Source organism: Gobio gobio (assembly GCF_949357685.1).
Source record: "Gobio gobio genome assembly, chromosome: 24".
Lineage (NCBI taxonomy): Eukaryota > Metazoa > Chordata > Actinopteri > Cypriniformes > Gobionidae > Gobio > Gobio gobio.
The window spans coordinates 11,555,232-11,576,504 of record NC_137120.1 but is presented as its reverse complement, the minus strand read 5'-3'; the positions used below and the strand labels follow the sequence as shown (position 1 = coordinate 11,576,504).

The 21,273-nt window shown below is 39.9% G+C and overlaps 1 protein-coding gene across 2 annotated transcripts; it reads left to right on the top strand.

Moving 5' to 3' along the window:
* The first annotated feature begins 342 nt into the window (after positions 1–342).
* Positions 343–19,717, top strand: LOC307120401 (uncharacterized protein). Of its 2 annotated transcripts, none has more exons than XM_079807426.1 (3): positions 343–479; positions 12,023–12,337; positions 18,149–19,717. In XM_079807426.1, exons 1-3 carry the CDS (start codon positions 431–433, stop codon positions 18,175–18,177), a joined length of 393 nt encoding a protein of 130 aa, XP_079663552.1. In that variant the 5' UTR covers positions 343–430; the 3' UTR covers positions 18,178–19,717. The 2 variants fall into 2 exon arrangements, with proteins under 2 accessions (XP_079663552.1, XP_079663553.1); XM_079807427.1 differs by having other exon boundaries at positions 12,023–12,333; positions 18,149–18,303.
* Positions 19,718–21,273: the final 1,556 nt, after the last annotated feature.

Below are 21,273 nucleotides of genomic sequence, written 5' to 3'. Positions count from 1 at the left end.
GAAGAAGAAGAAAAAACTGCCTTTAGAGAATTGTTGGATTGTTGGGGGTGGGACCAGGGTTGGCCAATCAGAGTGTCTATGAGCGCGCCCTACAGTGTTGCCAAGTCCGCGGTTTTCCCGCGGAATTGGGCTACTTCAACACTGTTGCCACGGGCTGTGTTTCATGTCCGTGGTGTTGAAGCGACCCCAATTATGTGATAGCCCCGGGAATGCGAATTTTACCGGAGAAGCCCCCCTGAAACGCGATTGGGCTTGTTTTGGGCTAGTTTTGAGTAGCAATTGTGCGGGTTTTGTTGTGACAACCTGGCAACCTTACTTTCAAATTGCTTTCACTTCCTCTTTGAATGAAACCATTCCGTCGCCGTAAACGCAGAGGAACAACAGAGCACGTGCAGTTTTATGTATCAGAATCTGCTTTTTTGTTTTTAAAATGAAGCTCTTTATTTTGATCTCATTGTTTTTGTGTTTACGTGTGAATGGTAAGACACTTTTATGTTACAGTCTCTATTTGTTAACGATATCTAAATGAAAAACAAAAAAGTGGCTTATTGTGGGGGATTCAAACAGCAGGACTAAACATAAAAACAATATTTTGTAGAAAAAACATGACGCTATATTAATGTGGTGGGAATTTTTTTTTCAATCAAGTATTTTTATGGATATTTATGTCATGTAGCCATATAGCTCACCTTACAGCTAAAAGCTAAAACATTAACACTAACAACTTGAGTGAAAAATATCTACACAGACACACATTACACATAATTTAACTTTGATGAGTTTAACTACAAAGCAGAAATTCCCATAACAAAAATAAACAAAGTAAAAAAAGTTACTTTCTTACCTCAAAATAGTTTTTTTCAACGTCTGCTGTGTCTGCCACATGGCTCTACTTTATCACATGTGGAATAAGGACTAAACTGAGCATGTTTGAAGTGAATCAGGTGATTTGTAGTTCCTGATTGGAGAAATCGGAAGTGTTACAACTAACCCATGTTACAACCATCCCTGGTCTCCCCCTACATATCCAGCAAGAAGTTTCAATATCACCTTCATGTTTCAGTGCCGACAAAATGTATGTCTCACGCCTTCATAAAAAAAAAGGCTTTTTATTAAATATTAATTTGAAATGTAACGTTATTAAATATGAATATAAATTGTTATTCAGGCCTACAGAACAAGTTTCTATATGTGCTGCACAATTTTTATATTAAATAAAGCTGTCCAAAGCTCAAATTGCGGCATCTCGTAGCGGCATCTCCAACAGCCAATACTTTCTCCGGCAGCCGTTGCTGTTTTTAACACCTGTCACTGGCCAATTACATTGATTCGATGTATAATTTGAACAAGATAACATTAGCTATACACCACAGGACTATCGTTAAAATAACATTATACACAAGACTGTCATTTGTAAGCATTTATCATAGGCTACAGTTTGGGGCTTCGGTGCTTCAGAGAACAACAACAACAACCTTTATTTATAAAGCACATTTAAACACAATATGGATTGATCCAAAGTGCTGTACAGAGTACAAAGCAGACATATACAAAAATAATTACAGGTTTTCAAACGCTAAAGAATAAAAATACGATTTAAGAGTAGATTTAAAAATGTCCAAGGAAGGAGCAGACCTCACATGATAGGGGAGACCATTCCAAAGCTTGGGCCCAGCCACAGAAAAGGCCCGATCACCCGTTGATTTATAGCGACACTTAACGTCACAGTTAAGAGCAAGTGAGTGGACGATCTAAGTGTCCTATCTGGACAATAAGGCACAAGAAGATCACTTATATACAGTGGCGGCTCCAGACAATTTTGATTGGGGGGGCAATGGGGGGTCCTGGTCATTTCAAGGGGGGTCTCATGAAAACCAACAAAAAATACAGTGGACACGGCTAATAACTGCATATTACTGCTACTAAACAACAACAAAAATTCGATTTGGTTGACCGCATTTTTAGTTTGATGATGAATACACTGTGAAGTTTGGATTTTCCCCTAGGTCTAGCGTAACAACTTATAGCCTACTCCAGTGTTTCCCAACCTTTTTTCAGTCATGGCACCCTTTGAAAATTTTCTCCATTTTGTGGCACCCCCTCGCATACGTCACGCTAGGGGTGTAACGGTACAGATTGCTCACGGTTCGGTTTGTATCATGGTTTTAGGTTCACGGTTTCGGTACGGATCAGTATTTGCTATGTTCAGGGAAAAAAGGACTACTGTCAAATAAAAATAAAGAAAATAATAAGAACAAATAATTTAAATACAAGCAGCAGCACAAATAAATACTATTGAGCAAAGATACTAACAAAATAAACTATGCTTTTCAGGTTTTTCAGGTACGTCTAACATTAGTTTTCAGGTACAGAAATTGATCAAATGTAAAATAGCATATTTGACTGTATTAAAGGGTTAGTTCACCCAAAAATGAAAATTCTGTCATTAATTACTTACCCTCATGTCGTTCGACACCCGTAAGACCTCCGTTGGCACAATGCACGGTTCACTCTCAAGACCCTTAAAAGGTAAAGACGTCGATGGACTTTGTAACGACGTCTTTAGTACCTTTTAAGGGTCTTGAGAGTGAACCGTGCATTGTGCCAATGGAGGCCTTTCAGAGCCATCAGATTTCAACTAAAATATCTTCATTTGTGTTCCTAAGATCAACGGAGGTCTTACGGGTGTCGAACGACATGAGGGTAAGTAATTAATGACAGAATTTTCATTTTTGGGTGAACTAACCCTTTAAGATTAATCCTATTAAACTAACAAAAGCTATTCAATCAAGAGCAGTGAGTGATGTCCTTGTCTTTTGTTGTTTGACATTAAACAGACAGCAGTAAAGGCTACTGTCCCTTTAAGACCTAATGCTCGGATATGCGTCATCTTTCTCGACTGTATAAAGTTTACTAAAGGCATATACAGACTATGTCTGCTACAATACTCATCAAGATGGACATGTTGACATACTTTTTGTGTGAATTTGTCCGTTCAAGAGCAAGAATTGAAAGAGAACTCAGTATTTGTGCCCTGAGACGTGTGCTTTCGGATGAGTGCACAGAGACAAATTTTCTCACAGCACGCGCAACTTCTCATTCGTGTCTTCTGGCACCACAGCCGGGTGATGACGGCGAAAATCACTGGTAATATTCGAACATACGGCAGCACTCACATGCATTGAACAAAGTTTACAAAGAGAGAATTATTTGAAAAAATATTTATTATAAGTTGTGTATTTGTTTATCATTATTATTATTAGGCTATATGTGCATATGTATTTAGAACATTTAGTTAAATGCCGTTCTCATGTCGGGTTGTAGTCATCGCTTAGGGAGAGAAGGGCGAAATGTTCGAATTTGCATGGTGGTAACTCAAAGGTTTTCTTTTTACCATTTCGTTAATTTGGCTTGTAATTTCGTTTGTTGGAAATATGAACTGAATTTAGAAATGCTTTTGAAATTAAAAACTTTGCGTTTAATAAACAAAATGAAAATTGAAATGAAGACATTATTTGGAGTGGAGCACATGCAAAATAATATAAAAGTAGACAGTTAATAGTTTATAATTATTATGTCTTGAACTTATCTGTATGGCTAAAAATGACGGAGTGCGAGTTGTTTCCGCTGTCATAAAGGAAAAAATGCGTTGGAGCTTTTGTCGGACAGAGGGTTAAAGAAAACGTAGCCTATTTTTTTTAATTTTTTTTATATATTTATTTATATATATATATATACATATATACATATGAAAAAAAAAAAAAATGTTTATATATATATATATATATATATAATATATTATTATTATTTTTTTTTTTTCATATGTTGATTATGAAAAGTTAGCAGCATAAGATAAACTTCATTATAAGATGTGCAATATGCCTGGAGACTTCATTGAGTTGTGTTGAAATTCTTTCTTTAAAGTGAATTTCATTTTCTATAAATTGTATTTTCATTTTGATCAAGGTTTCATCCACTAAATGGCTGAATATTTAAAAAAATAAGACGCAAACCAAGTCCAAGATCGTTAGGAATGTATTGACGTGCGTAACGAACCCACTGGCCTGTTTTCGCAGCCTTTGAGTAGTCTAAGCCCTCTTTCTGTTTTTAATACATTTTTTGAATATATATCTTAATTACAGTAGGTCTATTATAGACAGGCTAGTTATGATATTTGTGGCTGCACCAGGGTCCGCCATAAGTTACGGATCTGCAACGCGCACCGACATTCATGGGGTGTCAGTGATTCTTATGTTTATATTTTTTATATGTCGAATACATTATTAATTATTATTGTTCTGTAGTTTGAAGTGAAACATTTTTACATCTTTATCCCGGATATATATATTTTTTTAATCAGGAAGAGGGTGGGGGGGGTCAAATGGGGTGTCAAGGCGTTTTATAGGAGGGTCTTGAGACCGCCCCTGGCGCCGCCGGTGCTTATATACCTTGGTGCAAGGCCAGACAACGCCTTATATATAAACATAAGGATTTTAAAATCAACTCTAAATTTAATGGGAAGCCAGTGAAGAGATGCTAAAATAGGGGAGATGTGGTCCCTCTTTTTCGACCCAGTCAGCAGTCTAGCAGCCGCATTTTGAACAACTTGCAATCGTGATACTGAAGACTGAGGGACACCGGAATAAAGACAGTTGCAATAATCTAATCGTAATGTTACAAGAGCATGAATCACAACTTCTAAATCTTTGCTTGAAAGGAGATGCTTCAGTTTTGCAATAGATCTTAAATGGAAAAAAATTCCAATAATAACAGCATTAATTTGTTTATCAAAAAATAGTGAAGAGTCAAAAATCACTCCAAGATTTTTGATTTGTTTGTGTTCGTTTGTTGAAAGAGGACCTAACTGGGCTTCCAGAGCAGGGGAGGAATTTGCAGGGCAACCTAGAATTAAAACCTCTATTTTATCCTCATTTAGCTGCCAAAAAATTATTTGCCATCCACCTCTTGATGTCATTTACACATTTCCATAACACATCAGATGAACCAGTAGTGTCCAGCCTTACTGGTAGGTAAAACTGGGAATCGTCTGCATAACAGTGATATGAAATGTATTTCTGAAAAATGAGGGCCAGGGGAAGCATATAAAGGGAAAACAATAAAGGTCCCAGAATGTCTTTCTTTTGTCACTTCACATTTAATCACGTCTGTTCCCTGGAAAGTTTAGTTCACCTCTCGTGTCTTTGGGTATGAGCCGTTAATTCCATCAATATGTCTGATCTGGGCTGTGACAGCCTCATATGCTATACATGCGTCCGAAACAGAATTGATTAGTTCACCAGTCTCGAGTCTTCGGGTTTGAGTCATTCGTTTATCAAGTTCATCAAGACCCAAATGCAAGGCCAAGCAGTCATTGGAAACAGAAAAGATTAGTTCATCTCTCGAGTCTTCTCGTTCAAGTTGTTCGTTCTTTTTTCACGTGACCGCTTCCCTGTTCAGTGTCTCACAACATATACACCATTACAGTCCTATTATTGACTGCCTGTTGTAATATATTTATTATTATAAAATCATCAGAAGATATGTGCAATAAACATTTGTTATGCCTATCCGTTCTGAACAACCCAATGTCCAGGCTTCATATGAAAATCAATTATACTAGCTAAAAAACTGAACTAAACAAACATAAAAAAACTACTCACTTGTTTGTAAGGAATTGTGAATTAACCATAGACTGTAAAGGAATGAACTCATTTCGGATACATGCCAACATACATGCCTCGTGAAAACATCAACTGAACAGTTTGCCCAATGAAAAAGTGAGGGGGACGAATTTACATTTTATATAAAGTGGGGGGACACGTCCCCCGCGTAATCAACGCCTATGCTGTTTCTGATTGGTTGTTGCCGTTTTGACAGCGTTTATGCCAAGAAATCGTAGAGAAGAATACTTAGTTAGGCATTAGTGATGTGTCGTTCATGAACGATTCATTAATTTTGAACGAATCTTTAATATGACTCGAGAACAACGGGTTGTCTCAGAGAGTGATTCGTTCATTTTGTGTTGACTGCACGTGCAACATCCCATGTGTTCTGTACAGGAAACAGAATTGATTAGTTCACCTCTCGAGTCTTCCGGTTTGAGTCATTCGTTCATCTCTTGAGTCTTCTCATTCGAGTCGTTAGTTCAAGTCCCCATAGGCTGAATGCAGAAACAGTTCATCTCTCGAGTCTCAATCTTTTGTCACGTGACAGCCGTGTTGGATACAGAAATGAGTTAATTCCTTTACAGTCTATGGTTAATTCACAATTCCTTACAAACAAGTGAGTAGTTTTTTTATGTTTGTTTAGTTCAGTTTTTTAGCTAGTATAATTGATTTTCATATGAAGCCTGGACATTGGGTTGTTCAGAACGGATAGGCATAACAAATGTTTATTGCACATATCTTCTGATGATTTTATAATAATACAATTTTTTCCATTTAAGATCTATTGCAAAACTGAAGCATCTCCTTTCAAGCAAAGATTTAGAAGTTGTGATTCATGCTCTTGTAACATTACGATTAGATTATTGCAACTGTCTTTATTCCGGTGTCCCTCAGTCTTCAGAAGACGAGCGAACTCAAGCCTAAGCTCTCCTCACTCTTCCTCTTTTCTACTCTTCCTTTTCTCTCGCTCTCGCCGCTCTGATAATGACAGAGAATGCTAGATCAAGCGAACGAACTTAGGCTGCTGAATATATCGAGAATGCGGCTTACATCACAGCCGTTCTCGCTGCAGCGCGCGCTTGCTGCCAAGGGAGTTATAAAATGGCTGCCCTATGGCAGCGTGCGTGCCCTCTCCACAGAGCGTGTTTGCTGACTAGAGCGCAACCTACGTCATAGCATGCACTCTCTGTCTAGAGCTTAACGGTGTCCTGCGCCTTTTTTCACTATATCACTTCTCCCAGTCCCCTCTATTCAGGCGTCTAGAGTGGTTCAACACTGTAGGTTATGTGCCCACTGCATAGTATGCACTCCTGCATAAGCACTGTTAATTCAGCGCCACAAAATCACTCATAATCTGCCACGGTCTAGACTAAAGCATAATGGCATGTGAAATGGCTTCCATACCACCTGGACTTCCTTATATTCTCCCAGTTCCCTTGGTTCAGGTGACTGGAGATGTAAATATTGCAATTAACTAGCCTGTGGTCAAACATGCTCGGTTGCACACTGACGCTGTTACGCGTTTACCTCTGTGGACTCGCTCACCGGCTTACGCTGTGAGTACTCTAATGTAAGTTGCGCCCACTACACAGTGTGCGCCACCACACATTATTTACAAGGAATCACAAGAGCTTTTTCTATGCAAGGAATGCGTCCAATTTACAGTCTGCACAACTAGGAAGGCCAGGCACACGCCCACTGCAGGTGTGCGCCGCCTAACATAAACACTATCCTCACAGTGTTACGAGTTCATCTGTAGGCAGTGTACCAACATCAAAGTTGTACCCCTACAGTCAAGCATTCCCCTATGTTCCCCAGCTCCCTGCACTCAGGCAGCGGGAAACATTTTTCCACAGTCCATGAGCCTGTGAACAAACGCGCTCTCCTGTACAAAAAGACAATCTCCTTGGTAAGCGCAACTTCCACGGCGACCCAAATGAAGCGCGCGCCGCCATTCAGTGCACACCGCCTCTCACAGTGCCACTGGCACAATGCAACCGGGCTAACAGGTCCCTGTTACTCAGTGACACGCCCCACAAATTAATTCAACCCCTGGCTTCGCAAGCCGAGGCCTGGCATGCTATTCCCGGCATTTCGACATGGATGTTGAACATAATAAAACAAGGTTACTCGCTACAGTTCGTGGTAGAGACAACGGTGAGAAGCGACATGAGGACATGCTTCAAACCGAAATATCAAAACTGTTAATAAAGGGAGTGGTCAAAACCGTGCACCCCTCACAAAGCGAGTCAGGCTTTTACAGTCACTACTTGGTCTCTGACCCATTCTAGATCTCAGACATCTGAACTAAGCCCTTATGAAGCGCCCATTCAGAATGTTAAAAATGAAACAAATCCTTGGCACTTTCGCCCGGGAGATTGGATTTTCACTGCAGATCGAGAGGATGCTTATTTCCATATCCAAATAGCCCCTCATCACAGGCCATTCTTGAGATTCGCCTTCGAGGGGAAAGCCTTACAACACAAAGTGCTACCCTTTGGTCTATCTCTGGCGCCCAGCACGGTTACGAAGTGCATGGACGCGGCATTAACCCCGCTGAGACTACGGAGATAGTTGAGAATTTGCAATCTCGACGATTGGCTCATAGTAGCGCAGTCAGAGATCAGTTGCTAACCCACAGATCTTGGCTTCTCAACCATTTGAAATGCTTGGGTCTCAGGATCAATGTGGCAAGGAGCTCATTGTCTCCCACACAGAACATTCCGTTCTGGGAATAATGTTAAACTCACTACAGACGAGCGCATGACTGACGTCACAGCGTGCACTCTTTGTTCAGAGTCGAGCAGCCTCTTTCAAGACCGGTGTATACACTCCTCTCAAATGTTTTCAGAGGATGTTAGGTCTCATGGCCTCGGTGGCGCCAGTTCTCAGACTGGGTCTGTTACACATGCTCCCCCTTCAGTGCTGGCTGAATTGCCGCGTTCCAGCTCACGCATGGCTTCGGGCCGATTACGAATCAAGGTCAACCACAGCTGCATATTAGCTCTGGCTCCTTGGAAAAGTCCCGTCTAGTATCAGACGGGCGTGAGTTTGGACACTATTACGAAGTGGAAAGTTATCTCGACAGATGCACCCAACCTAGGTTGTGGAGCCCTTCACGAGGGCAGGCCAATCTCCGGTCTCTGGTCAGACTCAGAAAAGAGCCTTCACATAAACTGTCTGGAGATGAAAGCGGTCATACTATCGCTGAGAGCTTTTCTTCCGTACATGAACACCACCACGTCCTGGTCCGAACGGACAACATGCCGGTGGTAGCCTATATAAATCGCCAAGGCAGCCTGAGATCTTGGGCAAAACGACTTTTAAGTCGTCCTCAAACCAAGACATGGATATGTACCCAAAGTGCTCTCTACTCCGTTCAGAGCACAGGTCATTTACTTTCAGCACTTCCTTCGTCGCAAGACGAGAAAGATGCAAATTCACCCCGTTAGAGCACTGAGAGTATATGTAGAGCGTTCTGCCACTTACAGGCAATCTGAACAGCTCTGTATATGCTTTGGCGGCCGCACCCACAGGTGCGCGGTCACAAAGCAGACTTTGTCACGATGGGTAGTGGACGCTATCTCTCTGGCTTACGAGTCTAAAAATCTCAGCTGCCCTATAGGCTTTTAGCTCATTCTACTAGAGGCATGGCCTCTTCATGGGCATGGTCCACTGGCATTTCACTGAACGGTATTTGTGCGGCGGCAGGCTGGGCCTCCCCGTTCACTTTTATCAGGTTTTATAATTTGGATGTTCCTGCCTTACAGGCTGGGCTTCTCGCTGTATAAACACATATTAACTCCTTATGGCCCGAATATTCTGGTCTGGGTTAAGTACTTGTGTAAGGTCATAAGCATACACTTTGTTATATGATTTGACTTGTCTGGTCTTATCAGTATACCAAATTATAACCCGACTCTGTCCGGTCTATATACATATATATGTTACCAGTCACGGAAAGTGATGTGTAACACATGGAAATCTGGTCATATTTGGAGAAGTTGTGGCCATTTGAAAGTAGGCACTCAAAAAACCAAAGGGAGAAACGACCTCTAAAGATTTTGCAGTTCTCACCTGCTGGGAGTGACAATAGGGCTCATTTACATGTCATTTAGATAAGCCATACCCCCTGTAAAGCTTCCCCCTCTAAAGCTGCATGGTTGCATTTATTTTTGGCCATATGACTGATATTCTATTTGTCATATTTCTGTTTTGCATAAAACTGAAGAATATTCGGTACATCCTATACTGTATTCTAAAATGACCTGATAATAACTTTTGCATGGATTTTATTGAAAAGAGCTTAGGCTCATGTAACCAGTCTATTTTTGCAATATTTCACGGTGTGTCTGTGAAACGCTGAGGTACCGTAGTAGTTTTGTGCGCGTGTGAACATCATGGCAATGTACAACTCAAAGTACCTCACGCGGGAAACACTTAATGTAACACGTAAATGCAAGTAACAAACGTAAATCAAGCATAGTTCATGAAGTGTTGGCGAAATAACACATTATCGGACCGGAGAGAATAATATGGAATTTCTTCCAAAAAACTTCTTGCACAAAATAAATTCAAGCACTTTAAAGGACCTGTATGTATTAGGGGTGGAAGATATAGCCTCAAAAATATATATTTGCGATGACGATATGAAAAAAAATATATGGTTAATAAGTTTTATTGGTTATTGCAGCTGGTAGGCAACAGCATTTATTAGTGCAAACAAAACCATAACATAACATTTTAGTTTAACAATAACTAATGTAATTTATGTCATGGTCTGTCTGAATTTTTGATTCTGATTGGCTGGAAGGTGTGCAATAAAATCGTTTAATGCACAGGTAGTTCCAAGTCAGATGAATCCTCGTTCTATATTAATGCGCTGTTTTCATTTCAGGTGTCTTTAGACAGAGCACTGTAATCGGTTTAAAAGTCCGAATGAAAATGCTGCATATAAGCACTGCTTTCATAAGGATACACTAATATTTCTGAAGTGTAAAACTTTTTATTTTGTTACAAGTCATGGAGATAATGTTGAAATAATGACACAGACATAGCCTGGCTACGCCATCTCATCTGACAGCGTTTTTTTCCCAGGTACTTTCTACTTCAACTGCGCCTGACAGAAGAATTTATTTTTCTGAGGTGTTTCTTACAGGAAAACCCGATCGGTTTAGACAAAGTCTCGTGTAAACTGGCCACAGAAACGCGCACACACACTTTCCATAAAAGTGGAAAGTACCATAAAAGTATGCATGTAAACGGGGCTATTGAAGCTATTGACACTGATATTGACTATTTATTTGAATCCAAATAAATGCTATAATCCATTCCTTCAAATAAATGTAATCTTACGCACTAATTTATCTCTGTGTCTGATTCAAAGAAGGCAGAATACTAGATCTAACGAGCCGTAACTGACGAAAATAACACTCAATGTTTCCCTTCTGGTCAAATATTGCGCTGCAAACATCAATAGCAGCTTTAAGTTGTCAATGTTTAGTCAGTTGTAAAGAGGGCTGACCTCTTGTAACCAAGTAGTTCCCTTTTTAGGTACTAAGTCGTTATCGGAGGCTGACATGCTGCTCTTTGTGTATAGCCTACTCTGACAGGTGTTGTTGTTGTGCGCGCTAGGGAACGTAAATGCTCCATACGCCATCGCTATATCATTGATGTCGCGATATGACACTTTTTTATCATGTAAAATTTATACCAGTATTATCGTGGACGATATGATATGGCACACCCCTAGTATGTATGTTTATTTTCAGTCATGTCGTTGTAGTTGTCGTTGCTTTAGCACTGTTCAGTGCGCAGCCAGCCACCAGGGTTGCCAGGTTTTCACAACAAAACCCACACAATTGCTACTCAAAACTAGCCCAAAACAAGCCCAATCGCGTTTCAGGGGGGCTTCTCCGTTAAAAATCGCATGTTTTTTGGCATGGTTGCCTACTAAAATTTGCATTCCCGGGGCTAAATATCACATAATTGGGGTCGCTTCAACCCACGGACATGAAAAACAGCCCGCGGCAACAGTGTTGAAGTAGCCCAACCGCGGACTTGGGGGGTGGGGGGTGGGGGGTGGGGCAATAACAAAAGAAACACGCCTCTGCTGCATGCTAGAATCTCCGAAAAACAAGCCGATTTCAACCTCAAAGTGTATGCTTTTAAATATACCAATACTGCTATCTCAAACACGGAGAGGCTTCTTCGTGATCTCAACAAGCAGATTCTGCAAAAAAGCGAAAATCACAAATTTTGAAAAAAAACCCCCGCTTCTTTCTCATTTTGCTCGAAACTTGTACTGCCGACATGTCTCTACTTTCCGTGACTGGTCACATATATATATTTCTCAGGACTCTGGTCAGTGGCTGGTGCCGTCTCTAGACCCTGCTCTATGGCTGATGCCGTCGCTGGACGCTGCTCTGTGAATGGACGCTGCTCTTTGGCTGATGCCGTCGATGGACGCTGCTCTGTGGTTGAAGCCCTCGCTGGATACTGCTCTTGGGTTGATGCCGTCGCTGGACGCTGCTCTGTGCCTGGACGCTGCTCTGTGGCTGATGCCGTCGCTGGACGCTGCTCTGTGGCTGAAGCCTTCACTGGACGCTGCACTGTGGTTGATGCCGTCGCTGGACGCTGCTCTGTGGCTGAAGCCGCTGATAGACTGGCAGGTCCTGCATAGATGTCACCTTCCTCCACAACACCCACAGTAAATGTAGAGCCGCTCACCTGAAGGGCATAGTCAAGGAACTCACTCAAGGACCCTCGAGGACCATCACGGACAAGTTTGGTTTGTAAGTGTTGGTTGAGTCCATAGCAAAAAAAAAAAACAATCAACATAAAGTCCGGGAGGTTGGTGGTGTTTGTGATGTTCAGAAAGTCTCTGATGTGGTCCTCGAGTGAGTGAGTTCCTTAGCGTAGTCGAACAAGGGTGACTGTTGCTGGCAGGGGCGGCCCAAGCCCTTATGGGGCCCTAAGCAGAATTTTATTTGTGGGCCCCTCTGCCACCAATACGATTGACTATTGTCAATTCTTGATAATTCGCACACCCAGAATAAATGATATTAGTTGTAGCTATGTTGCTTATATCATGTCTGCCTGTCATGTTTTTACCCTTATACGGTTTTTAATTGTAACAGTAGCAAACCCACAAGAGTGATCAGGCGTTAATATTCAGTCTTACAGTAAGTCTTACAGTACTACAGTTCACACTGGGATATGTACTTTTTTTAAGTAGTCTCTTATGCTGAATATGCTCACTTTTCCCCAGGATTCTTTGGTGAATATAAGGTTCAAAAGAACAGCATTTATCTGAAATAGAAAGCTTTCAAAAAAAAAAATCCTAAAAACATTGTTCAACACTGATAATCAGAGATGTTTGTTGAGCACCAAATCATAGAATGATTTGTGAAGGATCATATGACACAGAAGACTGGAGTAATGATGATAAATTCAGCTTTGATCACAGGAATAAATTACATTTTACTATATATTCACATAGAAAACCGCTGTTTTACGTTATAATATTATTTCACAGTATTTCTGTTTTTACTGTATATTTAATCAAATAAATGCAGCCTTGGTGAGAAGAAGAGACTTATTTTAAAAACAAGAAATGTTGATTTCTTTCAAACATTAAACTTTTATAAAAGCTTTTATTTTGGCGGAAATAAAAAAAAAATATATTTTTCCATTCGACTGTGTAGAAAGAACCTTTTTATTTTCTAAATAAAAACTTCCAAAATGTAGGCTACACAACTTATAATTTCAAGGGAGAAACTGGAACTACTCTGTTCAAAACATGAAGCACGTCAGACAATATATTCGCACTAAACCATATAGCATTCTCAAATCCACCCATTCATAAAAAGGTTACCGGGCAACTGACGAGTACGTTTTAGTGCCGATTTTTCCGCACTTTAGACTTTGAACCCTGACTAACAAGGGAATGATGTCCAGCCGATGGCGCCGCGAGCTCGTGCAGCGCTGTCAGAATCAATCCGTGCATATATTAGAAAACTTTTTGCAATTTATTGCAATAATTGTTTAAGGCCATTTCGCGATTTCAATCATCATAAAATAACTTTGACGGAGAGTAATTTATTGTGCTCTTGGGGGCCCTCTGGTGGCCAAGGGGGCCCTAAGCAGCCGCTTATGCCTTGGGCCGGCTCTGGCTGCTGGATCCATTGTTGGCGAAGTCTTCTGTAACGTACTGCTCTGAGACAGAAGGTAGAAGATCCAAATGCAGCTTTATTAAAGGGTAATCCACACTTGTAGTCAACAAACAGGCAAGAGGTCATAACAGGTAATCAGTCCAATACAGCAAACAAGACAAGAGAGACAGGCAAACAGGTAATCCACAGAACATGCAAGAAATCCAAAACCAAGAGACATGAAACCAGGGAGAATGGTCAGAAATGCAGTATAGACAAACAAGACTTCGCAGTGAATCACAGAGTGAACATGGTTATTATAGGCTGGGGTAATGAGGTGATGATGCCGCGTTCCAGGCAACCCGTAACCCGTGTTTTTCCAACCTTCTACCCGTGAAAGTGGACTGGAACGGCAGTCAAACCCGTGACTTCCCACCCGTGAACTCGTACTAGATCGATGTACTCCCAGTTACGAGTTTTGACGTCACATAGCCTGCGAAGCAACAATGGCAGCCCCCTACGGATGCAGTGTTTATGAAACAAATATACAAATAACGTAAAATAAAAGGTATACAAGCTTTTCTTGCCTTCTGCGCTGTTTTTCTCCTCCATTTCCCTCAAACAAGCAAGGAGTAAGCACCTTTGGTGATAGAAATGATTGTAAATGAGCATACACCCCGTATGGTCCACCATGCTTTGTTTACATCTAACTACCACACAATTCCTTGCGCTCAGGCAGTTTGGCGTGACTTTGCCTGGAACACTACAAAGTCGTGAGTCGTGGTTTGAAGTTGTAATTTACGGGCTCAAAAACCTGCCTGGAATGCAGCATGAGACGGGTCCAAACAGTGAGTGAAGATGAGTTCGGGCAAAGGATTATGGGTAATGTAGTTTGTGATGGAGTGACAGTCCGGGGTGGAGTGCCCTCAGGTGGTAATCAGGGGCACTCTCACTTGTGATTGTGACAGTAATTTAACAGTTGAGAACGTTCTTTAATGCTGATCTAACCAGCAGAAGACATTGTTACGTTACAATGTGCCCCTATCAGAATTATGCTATTCTATTCTATATAAATATGAATATTCTATAGTCAATGTTCAGAAATCATTCATTATTATTATGTTTTGAACCATGCTGTATGTGTTTTGCAGTGTGTTTGTTGTTTTAATGAATAAAAAAATCCATAATTTTATTTGAAAAAGTTAAATAATTGTATTTTATTGACAAAATATTTTAGTTCGTCTTGAATATATTTTTTTATTAGATAAGATAACATTTTAAGCTGTCATATGGTCATGCTACCTATGGGGCATGTTGTCACATTTCACTTCCATTCTTTTGGGGTAAATCAAGAAAAAAAGTATTCACTGTATACAGAGCCGGCCCAAGGCATAAGCGAACAAAGCGGCTGCTTAGGGCCCCCGTGGCCACCAGGGGGCTCCCAAGAGCACATGACTTTTTGCTATATGTTATTTTGATGATTGAAAACGCGAAATGGCCTTAAACAATTACTAAATAAACTGCAAAATGTCAAGTTTTCTAATATATGCACGGATTGATTCTGATAGCGCTGCACGAGCTCGCGGCGCCATCGGCCGGACACTATTCGCTTGTGGGTTCAAAGTCCAAAGTGCGAGAAAACTCAGTTCTAAAACGTAACGTTACTCGTCAGTTGCCCTGTAACCTTTTTATGAATGGATGGATTTGAGAATGCGCTATGGTTTAGTATGACTATCTTGTCTGACGTGCTGCATGTTTTGGACAGCTTCCAGTTTCTCAGTAAATGTTTTTCTTCAAGTGCTATGTCGTCCCCTTGGAATTATAAGTTGTGTGGCCTACATTTTGGAAGTTTATATTTAGAAAATAAAAAGGTTTTTATACACCGTCGAATGGAATGCAAACAAAATCAAATTTTATTTTCGCAAAAATAAAAGCTCTGTTGTTTGAAAGAAATCAACATTTCTTGTTTTTAAAATAAGTCTCTTCTGCTCACCAAGGCTGCATTTATTTGATCAAAAATACTGTAAAAACAGTAATATTGTGAAATATTATTATAATGTAAAACAGCTGTTTTCTTTATGAATAAAGTGTAATTTATTCCTCTGATCAAAGCTGAATCATCATTACTCCAGTCTTCAGTGTCACATGATCCTTCAGAAATCATTCTAATATGATTATTTGATGCTCAAGAAACATTATGATTATCAGTGTTGAAAACAGTTGTGTGCAATGTTTTTAGGATTTTTTTTGAAAGCTTTCTATTTCAGAGAAATGCTGTTCTTTTGAACCTTCTATTCATCAATCCTGGGGAAAAGTGAGCATATTTAGCATAAGACTACTTAAAAATAAAAAAGTACATATCCCAGTCTGAACTGTAGTACTGTAAGGCTTTGAATATTAACACCTGATCACTCTTGTGGGTTTGCTACTGTCACAACTAAAAACCTATAAGGGTAAAAACATGACAGCCAGACATGATGTAAGCAACACAGCTACAATTACTAACATTGCTACTGGGTGTGCGCATCAAGAATTGACAATAGTCAAACGTATTGGTGGCACTGAGGGGTCCCCAAATAAAATTCTGCTTAGGGCCCCATAAGGGCTTGGGCCAGCCCTGCTGTATAAATGAAACCAAATAATTGTACTAGACTTGTGAAATTGATGTGATATATATAGGATATATAGGACTAAAATAAATAGGCTTTACACAAAATATGTTTCACTTAAATAATTAACACATTAACAAAACGAAAGAAAGAAAAACAAGTGTAGGCTACACTGACTGACGCGCTCCACAAGTTAAAAGAAATGTTTTACAAATTGAAGCACAATATTTAGTTTTTATTGTGTGTACACAAATAAAAGTAAACCAGCAGTTTCAGTTTCAGTTGGCTGATATTTAGTAGCTTAACCATGAAGGAAACGTTTTAAAAATAGCCTGAAAAAATCAATTACAAGAATACCCTAGGCTACTTGTTCAAAATAAAACACAGCCTATAGCCTGCATGGTTTTTCAAAATCCTGTTAGCATTTAAAGTTAAATTATTTAGCATTATTTAGCAGGACCCCGATTTCGGCCTTGCTAAAATTCTTTTTCTTGCCGCTCGCCATTCTCAAGTAAAACATGTGGATGTTGAATGTGCTCTTTTATATGCTAATGATATTAATTAGGGGGCGTTTACAAGGCGAAGATCTGAAACCATTCAGCTGCGCACAATTTCAAGAACATTTACGATTTATATATTTCACATGCGAAAGAGAGGCATATGCACGTTTTTGTGTGCATTTTTTCGGAATCACACATGCACACATTTGAGAAATGATCTTAGATCAAACAGTTTCTACGCAACATTTTAAAAATGAGGCCCCAGGGCCCGCATTTATCATCAGTGCTTAGAAAAGGTTCTATATTTTGTCCTACGACTGAATTTTTAAATGTGCCTAAGTACAAGAAAATGCATATTTATCAAATGTGCGCATACAGTTCTTATACGCATGAGTAAGAAATCATTGTTGATAAATCCCATCTCGTTCACATTCATTAGCATTCAGAAACGCCTCCAATCAACCATATATGGTGACAACACTTCCCTTTAAAAATCACGTGATGTGTTTTTTTCCTCACCACAATAATGGCAAAGAAGAGGAACTTCACAAACACACAATGAGTCGCGCAACGACGTTTAACAACAACAAATTTGCATCACTAATGATTTGCACATTAACAGAATGAAACACTTTTCTATTTACATCATTAAATTCGCTGGATAGTGCTTTTCTGGCGATGTGGGTGCAGTCTATGGCTCCAATAATGTTTAGGAATCTGGCGATAGCACAAAAGCCCCATTTAATTTCGGCTTGTTGAGGATTTCGGTAAGGGAACTGGATGTAGGTTGGGTCCAAGGAAATAATTGCATCCAACATTTGTCACAGCTGTCTTTTATAGGGTTTGACACCAATTATGCATTGTGTTTAAAATGACAAAATATGTATATATAAATTTAGTGTTTTATAATTAAAAGAAATATAGGACACATGAAGATTGATTAATGCATACTGTGACACTTAAATGCTTTTTTATGTGTAGTGTCGCTATTCTACCACTAGATCTGCGTAAGCATGCTCAGAGGTGTGCTTATATTTACACTATGTATAAGTACAAGCTGGTAAATCCCACACTTTTCGTGAAACCGTTCTTACACACAGATCTGTGCATACACCGTTGATAAATGAGGCCCCAAGTCTCTAGTATTTTTGTGTTTGTGTAACTGAATCATCAGTCCTGTTCATGTCTTTTACTGTGTGTGTATCTGTGTTTTATTACAGAAAAATTACGAAATGTAGATGATCTGTAACCTGAGGAGTGAATTGCTTCTACAATACAAGATGACACTGGATGGTTTGCTATTGTAGCTCTATCAAGCTTTTTTCTTCATCTTATTATAACTCTTTGCTCTTTAAAGGGGGGGTGAAATGCTGTTTCATGCATACTGATCTTTTTGCACTGTTAAAGACTTGGATTCCCATGCCAAACATGGACACAGTTTCAAAAGCTAAGGTGGACGTTTGATGGGAGTATTTCTTTGCCAAAATTAGTACTTCCTGTTAGTCATAAGTTTCGGAAAGTTTTTTTCGATCATGGGTCCGCTTGACGTCAACAGGGCGGAATTTCCTTGTATGGGCCGTACGGACAATTCTACCGGAAGAGCGAGCGAGCGCGCGCGCGCGAGAGAGAGAAATACGCCCATCAAAGCGCTGGCTCGTAGCCAAATAACCCCGCATTAAGGCAAAAGTGGATGGAATTTGCTTTTCCGGATTTTCAAATCGCCTAATACTGAAGGATGGAGCGGTCCCAAGGATAAAGGTCCCAACGTTGGAACCGCAGGCAGTGAGTAAGACTGCTTCAAATGTCTGTTTTTGCCTATGCCCATCAAGTAGCCCAAACATGACCACGTATTGATCAATGGAGCATGCGATGTATAGTGTGTACATTTGTTTAGCTGGCCACTATATGTGTATGTTTGTGTATTGTAAAAGCACTCCAAACAACAATACACAAAGAATGGGGAAATATGTTGAACTAAATAAGCGCGCTTCTTCATTCAAATGCGCTACTATTCCATGTCTTTCTATGTAAACACTAGCCTGACGCGCAAAACCAGTCCACTTACTACAAATCATGTCTACACAAACCACGCGTAAACACACACACACACACACACACACACACACACATACACACACACACACACACACACACACACACACACACACACACACACACACACACGATATAATTAAAGTATAAATGTGTAAATAACACAAGCCGCTACGCATATTATATAATTAGTGTAACTTATACCACATAGAGATGTCCTGCTCTAGTCGTTTTTGCTGCTGCTCCTGTTCAACTTCAGCCTCTGGGTCTGATTCCGGATCATAGATGTATGGCTGTATCTGATTAAAAGCCATTTTTTATGTTGAATAAAGTTTTTCCCCGCTTTTAGGGATGACGCAGCTTTCCGACGCACTCAACACAGTAACAGCGGCGCGCGCTCGACATTCTTTAGCTCCGCCCACACGATACGCCCCCAGCCGCACGGCTTTTTTCGGAAAGACTCGGAACAGCGCATCTTCCTTTTATAATTATAATAAAAATAAAGACTTTTCTGAGATATGCAGGATGCAATGCTACTCTATAGGTACTCAAGATTGACATGAGACTGACTGAAACTGAGTGTTTATATATATACACGTGTGTGTGTATGTATGTGCGTGTATCTTATTCATATATATTTGTTATTTTACTATCTGTGTACTGGAAGCTTCTTCTCTCACCGAAACAATTTCCTTACTGTGCAAACATACTTGGCAATAAATCTCTTTCTGATTCTGATTCTTTCTAATTTTCCAAGTTTATCAATGCCTTAAAGGGGACCTATAATGCAAAATTCACTTTTGGTGAACACAGATGTGTGTCCACGGTGTGTGTAAACAACAAGTCTATAATGGTAAAAATCCACCCAATACTTTTTTTAATAATCTGATTCCCCATCAATCATTATGAATCTTTCATATAGCGAATGGTTTCATATTTCCCCCTACGTAAGAGTAGGGAAACCCTGCCCACGGCTGTTTGATGATCTGCCCTTTTGGCATAGACACACCCCAAGAAGCACAGAGACGGCCATTTCTGTTTACTCGCTGTATCAGCTATAGCTAGAGTATTATAATGTCTGCACCAAAAAACATTACAAATGTTCTGTTGTTGGATGTACCAACGAACATACGAGTCTCCATAGACTCCCGGTATTCAAGCCACTGAGGACACCTTGGTAGAATTTCATTTATGAAATAAATGTGCCGAGCAATGTCTGTATAATGTTATATATTTGCTCAAAACATGTTACGCATGACTGCTTCACCAACGAGGACAATGCTGGATTTGCGAAAAAGTTATTTCTGAAGGATGGGTCAGCACCAATGCTTCGTGCTCTAACTTCATATCCAGAACAAGTAAGGATGACACTTCATATTTTGTGAATGTTTGCAAATTTATTTTCTGAATGAGCTTTCTAGAACCCACTCATATACATGGTCATACTTTGGATCTAGTGAGATTGAAATATCAGATCCAATGATCTCAGACCATAAGCTTATTTTATTTTCTATGCCTCTGTCAAACGTGTTATCTTTAGCTGTCAATGCTCAATCACATGCCGATACTATTCTTCTCAATACATTTTAATTTGCTCTTTAAGAAGTTCACAACTGTCGCTGGACTCTGTGTTTCCTGACGTCAACCAACATCTGGAGCTGCTCAGGCTGTTTTAAACGAGACTGCTCCATTGAAAGTTTTTAAACCAAAATCTAGAACTGATCGGTGGTAAACATCTGAGACTTGCTTATTAAAACAAGCTTGTAGGAAAGCAGAAATGGAAAAAGGACATACTTCGAACGTCTTCTAAGTGGCTCAAGGATTGCCTAGCTGCACCCTGCAGAGTATGCAAAAGCTGCATATTTTTAATAATATAATTTCTAATAATTACCACAGACCAAAGGTCCTGTTCTCAGTCATAAATGCTGCCTTAAATCCACCTGTAAATGTTTTTCCAATCCCTCAAATGTACTAAAGCTCCTTGAATTTCTTTATTGATAAAATCTCTAATTTAAGGCCTCAGGCTTTAACTTCATTTAATGAACCCATTGCTTCTACTTTGCCACTAGCCTCGTAGGAGATTTTTATCCCTTACTGAAACTATTGCCACCCTTAAACCCTCTTTCTGTCCTCATGATGTAATGCAACCACGTTTTTTTTTAACTGTTAAAAGAGTCTACTGTTTGCCCATCTCTGCTCTAGAGTCTAGATGGAGCTGAAGTTGTTATGGTAATGGGCGTTTTTGTTGTTTTGTTGACTGTAAAAAAATATGGACGTAGTGTCCGTGACATCA